Here is a 13451-nt window from a genome sequence, read left to right on the forward strand (position 1 = left end):
ACATTCAAAGCTGAGCAGTACTACTGAAAGGCGTTAGTACACTTGTGCTTATGCAGCAAAATCTGAGGCCAGCACTGTACTTGGATAGAAGAAAGAGATCACTTCTTCACTGTCACATACTCTGCGCAAGCAGACACAAAGAATCATTTAAAATAGTTTTCCTTTGTCAAAAGGCAGACCTGATGGGACATACAGCTAGGAAAAGTTGCATAAAGTATAGTCCCTAGAAGTACAGAGAAAAAATGTGACCATCACCCAGTATTCATACAAGAGATAAACCATGATTACAATACTCTACTTACAAGATACTCTCAGTATCTTTCTCCACATTTACTTTTTGATCAACATTTCTTAATTGGGGAAGTGAACACAAGAGTACAGCCAAAGATATTGTGTGCAATTAATTTAATAGCATTATAGAACAATAAATCCACTCTTTAATCCACTCTTTAAGAACTTGATTAATCAGTATATTTCTTGAACCAAAGAGAAACCCACAGACTCCAATAAAACAAAATCTTCCACAGGAGCAAGTTTAAAAGTAGAACACGTTACATCTTTTAGATTGTTGTCATTAAACAATGTTTCAGTAGACAAAAAAAACAAAAAAAAACAAAACAAAAACAAGATTGGAAGCTAATATTTTGGACATAAAATAAAAATTATTTCTTTAAAACAACTATAGCAAATATTCCCTGAGAATTAAGAATCAGCAACAACTATTGCCAGATTGGTTTTTTTCTGTTACAGTGCAGAAATGTTACAGCGCATTCTCTCCATTCAAAGACCACACAGGAAGACTAAAGGCCACAGTTTTTATTTACTGTGTGCATCTTCTGGACGTGCTCATCTTTCAAGAGAATTAAATCTGGAAGCAGCAACCCTCAGCACTGAAGCTAACTAGACATGAGGGGAGAGAAGGCAGTTGAGGAAAGGTTTAATCCATGTGCTAAGTGTGTATGTTCAGAATTCCATTATTTTTTCCCCTGCACTAGGTTTTCTAAATTTTCCCTTCCAACTATGCTATGGCAGCATTCTGGAATATCCCACTCCCTCTGTCCCCCCAGAACATGCATATAAAATACACGCCCACCACCAAAATGTTCCAGTTTGACAAGCAAGCTGAAGTCAAAGCAGAAAAGTGAGATAAAACAGAAGAGTGGAGTAACTATTGAAGTTGAAATAATCAATTTTAATGCCTGAAATTAGATTTTATAGCCCATGGTACTGCTGAAAGCTGCATGCAGTACAGCTTTATTGCTGCATTATTCCTCAGCACAAAGAATTAAAGTACAGTAAATGTTGGGGATTTGGTGCAGCACAATATTACAAAAAAAAAAAGAAAATCAACTTTTTGTTATTAATTTAGCTCAAAAAGATGGTATTTTGGGGGCAGTTTGCACTGACTCAGAAAAATACAAGATCCTATTGGGATCCAAATTATCTGTTGTAGAAGACAGTTTCTTCCTGTCCTGTCCTATACATCAAATCAATATATGAATGTCTCCCTGTGGATACCTGCTAGTTCCCCAGCTCCTTCCCCAAGATAGAAGAATCATTCTTTCCCTGCAACTTCAGGTCTTAGCTCAGCTGAATTCTTCCTTTCATTGCTTCAAAGCATCCAGCAGATCTGGAAGCGTCTGCTATTGCTTGATCTATGAGTGGTGCAACCCAGAAGTGTACAGCATTCATTAACAGCAGACTATGAAAACCTGACCAAAGATCTGCAAAGACCTGACCTGCAAAGAGTCTTTTGATGGTAACGATAGTTGACCTGGGTTAACAGCGGAAGGGAGACGGCTTTAAGAAAGTAAAAAAAAAAAAAGGTTAGCAGTAAACCAGGAGAGAAGCCTAACATATACCAGTGAGCACTGCAGTACTACCACAGTTGGATCCTAAAAGACTATTCAAAGGTGACTGGGGAAGTGTAACAACTGAATATCTCTATTTGCCTGAGAAAACTTAGATGAAAATACCATCATGTGGGCTGAGGACTCAAAACGGGAATGCAAAGTATTCAACGTACCTATACCATGTTGGGTATATTATAATATGTGTAATAGTTTGGCCATGCTGGATCTGCTATGTTTATGTCATGTGGTTAACCTGCATATATATATATATATATATAGGTTCAGTTGGTCTGGACATCAGCTCTCCCTTTGGCTGGGCTGTCAGCAGTCCAGAAACACTGAATATATGGTCACATTCCTCTTCTACTTCTTGGAAAAACTTCCTAAATGAAAATAAAAGACAAGTCTAATAGAAGAGATGGCTGCCCTATCTCTAAATCTTGAGGACTGTCATCCAATTAGTTTTGTATATATTTCATTTTTTTCCTAAGCATTTTCTCTATTATCAGAGTATCTTTCTACATAACTTCATCAAGCGTTTTACTCAAGAAGATCTAACAGAAAAAATATATGAAAATAATCTTTATTATCTTTTTGAAGCAGCAATCAGAAAGGTCAAATGAATCAGTTGGCTATAAACTACGACATTTACTGTCGATCAAGAGTATTCATCATATTGCAAAAGAAAATAATGCAACATGAGTCACAGCAAAACATAAATGCATCTGAGTGATACAAACTTTACAGTGAAAAAGCCTTTATTTTCTTTTCTTTTTTTTTCCCCTTTCTTTTCTTTTCTACAGTGACATTATCAAAATACACTGCCAGTTACTTTTATTCTTTATAATGAACAAGAAGATTCAGGCCTCTGCTCTCATCATTAGCCAGACAGATCACAAAACTGCATTGGTGATTTGACCCTAAAGACACCACTCATATCTGCTATGGCCACTCTTCAGCCATTCAGTGGCTGTTGAACATTTTGCTAGTTCAAGTACTACCCGTACAGTAAACCAAGCCCTAAAATCTCCACATGTTTAAGTGCACAACACTCCATTCAAGCAGTTTTACTTAAAAAGAGACATTAAGATTAGTGATACAGTTGACACTTTAGCACAAGTCTGAAAGAGAGAAAGGTTCCTGGTGTGTGAGATCATCGCTTTTCCTCTAAACAGGAACTGCCAGACATGATGGAGTATAGATCTTGACCAGTTCGTCCCAAGCACAATCCACCACCTACAAAGCAAACAAATTCTATTTAGATCCTTCATAAGTGTCATTTTTACAAAAAACAGAGGGAACTTAGAAGAATTTAATGCATATTGTGGAGTTAATACCAGTCAGTACTCTGATTTACAATGCTTCAAAATTATATAATAATGAAATAGGTTTGGTTTTGTTTTTTTAAAACTTTGTCTTAACTTTACAAAGGTGCATGAAAATTAACAACTTCCTCTTTTTCATACTCCTCATGACGAAAGCAAGGAAATCTTTGGGTTTGAACTGATTATTCCAAATAGGCTAAAGAACGTACCTGAGAATTAAATTAAGGAAGGACACACAAAAGTCCAGACCTTGTCATATTTCTTCTTTTTACAGAGTCTCAGGATACTTTTACCATGATATCTAAACAGTTCATGAGCAGATCTGAACAACATTCTTACACTTACAGGTACAGAAATTTATTACAGACATTTTCCTAATGGACTGTTGAGGAATGGAGAAACAAAGAAGTTCAACAAATTCATACAGGAAGTTTCCTGAAGAATTAAGCCAGAATTTCAGTCTCACACTTGATAAGCTATGAGATCACTGTACTGTCTTTTGTTGAGATGAGAAATGTCTATTTGCTGAGCATTGAGATTTGGGGGCCTCACTTTAGAGTCTGTAACAAAGTGAAAGGGTTAACCACACTGGCAATTACTCAAAAAGATGACCTATAATATATATTCACAAAATATTGGGGGAGACAAGAACTAAGGCAAAGAGAAGAAGAAAGAGAAGAGCTAAAGAGAAAAAGTTGATGAGGTCCACAAATATACTCCAGTAAATCTGGCTGAATCCATACTGCATTATCTTTACAATGTCATTTCCAGTTGGGATCACAAAAGATACAGTATTGGATCCTCTGCACAACAAGCTTCCTTCTGTTGTAGACTGCAATTCCTGTTCTCTTCTAGAGCCAGAATGAACAGCTGCACACTAAAAATTTGGAAATCCATCTACAATATGATTTCAGACTATAATTAGCCCATTTTATGTTTACTATACTGCACTATTATTCATTTCTACTGCTTCCTTAGCTGGTTCTACTTAGTTATTTGAAGTACTTTCCACATACATTTAAATGGGTCAAAAAAACTCTTGACAACGTGTCTGTCTATTCATATGACATAATAGAGCTTTCTGTAGCATAATGTTCTGCTGCATTGCAGTCTCCCAAATAACATCAAAAAGAAAATTTGTGTTCTCCACTAAATGCTGTATAGAAACTGGCAATCACATAAACTTCAGGTTTTTTACTATTCTCCATAGCTATAGATCAATGTCTGTATTTCTATAGGCAATACTTTTTACTTTCATAAAGAAACAAGAAACAGAAATAACATTTGGAAAAATCCCATGGGAATTCCCACCTGTTATCAAAGTAATTAGTATCCCTGAAACAGCCTCTGAACAAATATAGTTACAGAACCTTTTAATCTAGCAGCACTAAAAATAAACAAGGGATACTAAAAGGGAGTTTGAAAAGGATCACTTGTGGTAAGCTGCCCAACTCATTGACTTGATGGTGAAAGGTGAAAACATGAAAGGTGAAAACAGCCACGCAACAAAAGGAAAATAAAAGCTACAGCAAATAACAGTGAATCAAGTTCTCCTGTGCAGCAGGAAGCCTGTAATGAAACACTGATATCAGAAACCTTGATGAAAATACACATGCAAAGAACAGCAAACAGGTACCTATGGAAAACTGGGACACTACAGCATGGAACAGCATTACAAAATGTAATAGCATTTCCATTTCTCCAGACTTCCTTCAAAATACAGCCAAGACTGTCAGAAAACGGGGACAACTGTAACTTAAGAGTGTAGCAGCCAGCATTCACTGAGGGACAGCTGCTACGTGCCCCTTTGCAGTATCCCACAGATTATCACTGCCTCAAATACGAACAACTAAGATGAATCCTGAGATAAAGAGAAGTCCCTGTTCATGCAGCTACTGCATCAGTTTATGAAATGTCTTCCTTCATTTTGTCTTATGACATATCTTATACAGTGGTCTTATGACTGTTGTGTGCCTTTCCCCAGAATAGGGGAACGTAGGATGTGGAATATAAGTGGTTTAAAAGTATTTGCAAATGTCAATCTAATGAGACGTGAACATTTTTAATACATACTTTAAAGCACTTTAGCCTTTTTTTTTTTAATAAACTAAATATTAAAATAGGGATAGAAATTTCATTGGGACGAGGGCTGATCCAGCACACTACAGTAAATAAACATGACATACAAAAAGCTGCAATTTCCTAGAGTTTATATTTTGATCAATGAGGTAATGTTACTAACAGGTGAAGAAAACCTTCCTGCGGCAGGATGAAGGATAAAGGAAAACTGAAATTGGACTCACATTTTATTTGCCTACCTGATAGAAGTCCTCTGCGTTAGGAGCATAAAGGCATGGAGGTTTGTCTTTCTGTAAAAATGTTTGCTGCCTTAGGGACAAATTTTACTCTGAGATTCAATCAAATCTCACTGACTTCAGTTTTTAGAAGGTGCAGGATTTTTTTTTTCCAAACTGACATGCTAGCAGAGGACAGTTTATTTCAGTTGCAAAGAACTCTATAAACTGTCATATTCTTGTATTATTGACTATTTTGCATGGCATGTTTTGTATGCCATGCAATTTTCATTATCATTTATGGTCTTGTATCAATCTATTGAATGTAATTCTACTATAGCAACTTTCAACTACCATAAATTACAGGGAAAAGGAAAATAACTAGAGTTTAACTGTAAAACAAGAATATTTTATGTTACACTGACTGGTAAACTACATCAAGAAATAATGCAAATAGAAAAAGCATTCTAAACCTGGTAATTTTCATTGTAACTAAAGCTATTTGTGACAAAGGCAGCCTAACAAAATGACTTTTATTACTCATCTTTAATGCTTTTATTTTAGTAGCAAATTTGCAGTACTAGCATATACACTAAAGGTACTGTACGGTTATTACTGCAGAGTAAATATCGTGTCAATTTGTCTGCCAGTAGAGATGAGGACCACTGTATTTCTCTTCAAGTAAAGCCAAAAAGCAAGCACACAAATGAAAACCTGCAGTCATCACAGGAAGATGATTGCTTGACTAGAAAATCATAGTTTAACCCAACTAAAACAGCTATTCTATATTTTATTGAAGTGTTTATCCTTGTCCCAGAGTATAACAATGTTTTCCACCAACTGATCTAATACGGACATCCATTCATATATCAGAGCCATTTCCATTCACTAACTGATTTAATCCCTCGACAGGCTCTCTGTTTTCTATTCATTGCAATCATCTTGCCTTGCAATAGACTTAGACCTTTTCCAGCATCCCAGGGCAATCCATTCAGTCTAGTGCAGTTACCTGCATAACATTCTGCCTCTTTACTGCTCAGAAGCAAGAGAATAAGAGAAAACTCCGAAGTTAGCTACTAACTTTTTTTTAAGTATTTGAAGGCATACTAAATCTCCATGCCCTAACCAAGATTAAATACATTCAAAATAACAACTAAAAACTTAAGAGTTCAGTTACACCTTTATCAGAACAAGAACAAAGAGGTTTAATCAGAACAAAGTACAGCTCTCTCTAGATTAATATTTCCAGAACTAATGCGGCTTTCAGAGTGCTCATAATAAATCGTACAATAATACGTAAATGTGCCTGAGAGTGATCCATTTATCAGCTCTTCCCCATCCTATTTTCAAATAAAACTAAGACCTGTCTTTTTTTTTTATTCTGTAGAAAAGACAATAGAAAACTTATTCAGTTCTTGACTTCCATTAATGTTATGTTTCCCTTCCTCTTTTAGTTTCTCATGTTCTGTGTCTTCTCAAACAGAATTTAACGGTCTATTTATATCATTATTATGTATTTTTGAGGGATCCTGAGCATCCTCTAAGCGAGTGGGATGGAGATTAAGGGGAGATAAAACAAGCTATTAGGTTTGCTACTCATCAAATTACTTTTACAGGTGAGCATTAAAACTGATTGGTCAAGTGCATAATGGATCATGCACGATCCACTAAATTCATTCAATACCTATTTTGTTCTAGAAAATCTGAACCACTGCTGTGGCCTGTTTGGTTGACACTTGCCAGAGTGAACTGCATATGATGTTAACCTTTAAACAAGAGTGAAAGTGATGTGAGTTTGCAAATTATAACTTTTAATTTTTAATGTGCAGTAACACCAGTATTTTTTAATTTACTTCTGAATAAACACACCCTAATTTAATTATTATTTCCAATACAGACAGAATAAAACAAACCCTGGAAGAGAACTTCTTATAAAGATCTAGGTTCCAACTAGAGTTATCAGAAACAGATGTCCCAAACACTGCATAAGAAATCCATTTATTTCTTAAGGAGAAAGAAAATACTGCCTCCCACTCTTCCCAGTACTTCAGAATCAAAGTGCATTTTTCTCTCCATACACTTGCATGGATAAATTGCATTACAGAATTGTGATGCCTGACAGCAACCTTTCCAAACACCTTAGGAAGAGACTTTAGCTGCTAATGGCAAAAAGTGATCATTACTCATGAGTGGCTGGCTTTGACTTACACAGTGAAACTTTCAATTTTAACAGTTTGGGAAATACACACTATAGGCACCAGCAAGAAATGTCACCTTCTTTTAGTCTCTCCAACTCTGGAAGATGTTCAAATTGGTTTAACATTTGCAGCTGGTGAAATCTAGTATTTTCATGAAAAAATCCATTCTGAAATTAAGTAGGTTCTTTTTATCTCAAAGAATCACTAACTACATAACTTTAGTAGCATCTTGGGGAAGGACCATGAGGAGAGACTAAAATGAAGTACAGATAGTGTTATTATAGCAGTGGGACAGCCACAACAGCTGGATGGAAGCTATCAGTTCCTTGACAATTAAGTGTAAAAGATAAGAACAAGTGATCGAAAGAAAAAAGCAGAGAAAGTCTGTTTTTCTGCACATTTCCACAAGATATAACTCCACTTTTGTATGGAACAATCAATATTTCTGGGCCTGCTGAGGGTGAACAATTAATTTAAATGAACAGCAAAATACACAGCCAAACAGCCTCACTAAAGACATCCTCTGCATTTATATTTGGCTATACCCGTTAAGCCAACTTCAGCAGCTCCTCCTGTCCATTCCCCTGCTTCGTGTGTTGGCACAACTAATGCAGCACACTGCAAAAGGTGCACAAAGAAAACAAGTAGCAGAACAAACCTATACACCGAAACCTGACAGATGATCAAAAATTTCTCCATAAAGCTGGACGAATTTAGAACCACATATCAAGTTACCTTCAGGGCATGCAGCTCAAGTATATACATTTTGGCTACGACGTCCCTCCAACTAGTAAGAAATTACAGCTTTTAAAATTGTGGTGATGCATAATACCATCAGTACAGAAACGTTTCATGGGATCAACAGACTGATGCTACAAAGCAGGCACCTCTTGCTCAGTTCTAACTACCTCTTAGCCAGGAAGGAAGGAGCAGACTGTGGTTTGGCACCATGTGCTGGTGATACCCTGCAGCTTTAGGGAGAAGCTGGAGGTTCAGGACAGCTGAATCACAAGGACAGTGTAACACAGAGCAGAAGAGTCATGGGTCCTCCACTGGTATTATCAATGTATCATACATAATATGTGGTATTATGGATTGGGCATCATGGTTTAACCCCAGCCGGCAACTAAGTACCACACAGCTGCTCGCTCACCCCAACCCCACCAGGTGGAGGGAAGAAGAACTGGAAAAATAAGGAGGTGCAGCCAGACAGAGGACTAGAGAAAACAAGTTTCCTCCCAACCTATGTTGACAGAAATAGCTATTTAGACAGACAGCTGTCTATTTGTAGTGTAATTATGATCCAAACACACACATTCACAGTAAAAGCAAATTGATCGCTATTTGTGCTGTACATAAGTTATTCTAAAACCCAGACTTCAACATGCATTCAGGTAACAAGATGATTTTGAACTACAGAACCGACATTTGGCTTACCCTCATTTGGTGCAGAACATTTTTAATTTCCTAAGGGAGCTAGCTCAGTATTGTATGTCATGAAGTCTTGTTCTGATTTGGCATGTCACAGATGTCTAACGTGCTTTTCACATATCAACTGTTCTGAGCCACTACACCACTTGCCATCACGTCTGTTAAAAATCACATATCCTTGCAACTTAGGAATGTCATTGTGTGCAACATAAAAATATAGAGAAATGGAAAGATTCCTCTCCTGTTCCCATTAGATATTTAATCCTATTCTCAGCAGAAGACAGAAAGCCTGACTCAATGGAAAGCACTAATTTGTACTTTCCATTGGCTGCTTTACAGAGTTCAGAACAGATGTGAGGTGTAGCTGAAAAAGGTTTTCAGACAAAATTCAGAGCTTCTGCATCTCTCATGTTTGTGTAAAGCAAAATACAGCTTTAGAATTACAACAGAAATGGCTGGGTATTTTTTCTGTCCATGATTTAAAGAAATTTGTGGTATATATGTATTTTTTATTCTTCATATACTTATTGAAATAATTTCAGAATCAAGACAAGAAGTGACTGTTCACAGGATCTGCACTTTTTATCTGTGTCATTAATGGATTGCCTAAAGACATTTAAAATTAATTCATGACTGCCATATCACATTAACCTACAGCATAAGAAAAAGGTTGCTTTTAAATAAAGCTGCACAAACAATACCGAAAGAAGTTAGCTACAGCATGTAAGCACAAATGTAAACACAGTAAAATCCCAGTAAGAGACAGGCTTAAAGGAGTATTACATTTTAATTCATCAGAACATTCAGAGATCACATACAGGGAAAGTAAGTATCAGGAGAGAAATAAGAAATCCAGTGAGCTACAGAGTACAATTCCACTATAACAGCCCCAAGCGAGGAACAGTACATAGCTGATTACCAGTTTTATAATCCCTACATACTTCCTATGCATATCTAGCGTGTATAGAAAGAAGCAAACTTTAATTGTTTCCCTTATCCTCAAACTTCGGAAAGAACTTATCTGGTTTAAAAAACTGCATACTCTTAATGTGGCTGACAAGGTGAAGAGATTTGTTCCGTTCTTAATGCTACACACCATTACAAATTTAAAAGATTTTTGGTGCTTAGGGTCTTGTCACTGTTCTTGTGTGTGCCAAAGCTACTTTGGCTGAAAGGGGGAGCTGGGAGTATTTTCTCCTAGACAACCTGCCTGGCAAGCTCTCACATCAGCACTTGCAGTTTAACAGAGAAATACCCTGAATATCATGAGGATCATTTCTGTTAATGCTTTGCACTGTGAAGTACACATCTTTCTATGCATCTGAAAGTTTGTTTGTTGTCTCAAATTGCTATGAACCTGACACTAACATGGGGGGGGGGGGAACTAAACCAAACAACAACTGATCTTTAAAATGCAAAGCTTTCAAAAAACACTCACTTTACATAGAGGCACACACTCCAAAACAGATACTAGAATCTTTAATTTAGGCCAAAGGAGTTTTCTGTTTCATCCAGCTAATACTAATGGGTCCTTTCACAACTCATTCCTTATGACTAGATCTCTCTCCACATGTTGCCTCCCTTAGCAGATACTGTGCAAGAACCAGCCTGCCTGCATGTACCTTCTCTGTCTGAGAGTTCTGTTCAAAACTCAATCAGTTCCACAGGAATGTCTCATAATTCCTATGTTAGCTACTTAATCATAATATCTATTTTGAACATTTTTCCAATACTGCAGATAGTTTTTCCCTCGACATGCAAAAGATACTTCAAAAAATGCTGAAGTTCATTGGGCAAAGCCAAATAAAACAATCTGTCTAGACAACAAAAATATCATTAAGAATGAAAACAAAGGTAAATTACCAGAATGATACTTAATTTGAGTATAAATGAATAGCTTGTCCATTACAAATAAAATACCCTGCATTCTCCCTGGATGCTCCTTCTCCCCGGAGGAGAGAAGCAGTTCAAATCTCAAGTCGTAACTCCTTATAAAGCATACATGAAAAATCACAAATCATGCAAATGTATGAATAAAATAAACAATAGAGCTCATTATCAGATTGATAAAGAGCAGACGTGAAGGCAGCCTACGTATTGGGAACAGCAGCATAAAATTAAAGCAAATTATCTTTGTTGCATTGATGCAGAAGCCAGGGAAAGGCTGCATGTGCTCATACTGGAAGCAACTATTCAGTAAGCATTCACAGAATCACAGAATGCTCTGGGCTGGAGAGGACCTTAAAGATCATCTAGTTCCAACCCCCCTGACATTGGCAGAGACACCCTCCACAAGACCAGGTCACTCAAAGTCTCATCCAGCCTGGCCTTGAGCACTTCCATCCACAACTTCTTTGGGCAACCTATTCCAGTGTCTCACCATCCTCACAGTAAATAATTTCTTCCTTATACCTACCTCACCATCTTTCAGTTTGAAGGCATTATATCTTTTCCTATAACTACATGCCCTTGTAAAAAGTCTCTCTCCAGCTCTCTTGGAGGACTCCTTTAAGTACTGGAAGGTTCTATAAGGTCTCCCCAGAGCCTTCTCTTCTCCAGGCTGAAGAACCCCAACCCTCTCAGCCTGTCTTCACAGGAGAGGTGCTTCAGCCCCTTCATCATCTTCATGGCCTTCTTCTGGACTCATTCCAACAGGTCCATGTCCTATTTTTGCTGCAAGCCCTAGAGCTGAACAGAGTACTCAAGGTGATGTCTCATTGGTCTTCCTTTAAAAATGAGGGTTAAGTTTCCCTTGTGTTCATTCTTTAACTTAGTGAGAGTTTAATTCTCTCACAGGTTTTTAAACTTCTTTTAAAAACCAAAACATTTAGATTTTGCATTGCTGTGATATCCAACCCTCACAATAGATTAAATGAACTCAACAGAAAAAACCAGAGGAATATTAAAGCTGTTGCAAATGCCAAACTTCTGTCTGGAACGCACACTGGCATGCAGTAAATACAGATAAGTACCCCAGATTTACAGATTCTGTGCATTAAGTCCAACACTGGACTTGCAGAATTTTCTGCATGGAAAAAAGGATACCTGAATGCACAAATGCCCTAATGTTGAGAGGTATGCACACCATCATTTTCCTTTTTTTTCAACATACTAGTACATGTGCACCAGTTTTCTTTCAATTCATTACCTACCACGAAGCCGTGGGCTTACAGTCAAGATGCAATCACATCCTCAATACAAAATGGAAAGAAAATCTTCTTGCCTCATTCAGATCCAATGCAAACCCCACACCAACTTCATAGAAAGCTGAAATGGGCTCAGCACATGCAGAGCTGTAGCACTGTGAGGTCCTAAGTGTAATAAGCTATGCTTGCTGCTCCCTCTGGACCCAATTCAGGTAGAATCATATCTATGCTGTCACTTGGGATGAAGTTTTAATTCCCAGCAAGTGGCCTTTAAGCATTCTTGCCCTGCATTAATAAAAAAATAACCTGAACATTGAGATGTTTTTTTTCAGCCTCACAAATTCCCCTATGTGGTTCACAGCTTGGCCTCCTGAACAGTTACTGCAGCATCATTGAAGCAACAGAATTAAAGGAACAACCAACCAGGCAGAAAACCCATCAAGCTATCATTTGGCTAGAATGGTTCCACGTGCATTAAGCTAAGTATTTTGCCAAACTTTTACCCTTCTCCCGTGTCCTTTTATCAGCAGAAATTACAATGGTTTTATTTGCTTTGTCCAAACAGAATTTGAATGTTGATGTTATGCATCTGCAAATGCAGATTTTTATCTGGGATAAAAAATTCATTTCACTCTGAATTTAAGAGGAATCTAGATGTAAGTAATATCTGTGGCACATTAAATAATGCATTAGTTACTGTTAACTCAGTTACAGTACTTTCTAGTGAAAACTAAAGGCTTTCTCATTTTAAAGCAAATAATTAACTTCAGGTTTTCTGAGTTTCTTGTCCAAAAAACCCAGTTCATACTACAAAAAAAAAATCCTCTGCTTACAAAATAGAAATTACTGTAGCAACAGAAGGAGAGCAGAATCCTATCAGAACCACTACATAAATAAGTGCCACTGATAAGGGGTTCCACTCATTCACGTTAATAGCTGAGGAGGTTAGAATTTTAGAATTTCAACCCCATATTAAGCCTCTTACAGTCCTCCAAACAGTATGACAAACCAGGTCTAGGCATCATGTGCGACACTACCGATGTTTAACCTGACAATCTAAATAGATGGAAGACAGCTCTGTATCTCAACTTTGCATTCTGGGCTCTTCTCTATTACTCTTCCTTCTGAAACAAAACTACTTCATTTTCCCTGAGCTCACCATGGCTTTCAGTTATCTGATTTTGCTGTTTTGTCTGTCCTGCCC

General features: G+C 37.2%; 1 protein-coding gene across 2 annotated transcripts in view; it reads right to left on the reverse strand.

Moving 5' to 3' along the window:
* Positions 1–391: 391 nt before the first annotated feature.
* Positions 392–13451, reverse strand: part of PEX7 (peroxisomal biogenesis factor 7) — a 44127-nt gene continuing 31067 nt past the window's right edge. For both annotated transcript variants that reach the window (XM_032683710.1, XM_032683711.1), the window contains one exon: positions 392–3089. In XM_032683710.1, the coding sequence (XP_032539601.1) occupies positions 3021–3089 (69 nt within the window). In that variant the 3' untranslated portion in view covers positions 392–3020. The remainder of the gene's footprint in view (positions 3090–13451) is intronic.

The sequence above is a fragment of the Chiroxiphia lanceolata genome, chromosome 3 (genome assembly GCF_009829145.1).
Source record: "Chiroxiphia lanceolata isolate bChiLan1 chromosome 3, bChiLan1.pri, whole genome shotgun sequence".
Lineage (NCBI taxonomy): Eukaryota > Metazoa > Chordata > Aves > Passeriformes > Pipridae > Chiroxiphia > Chiroxiphia lanceolata.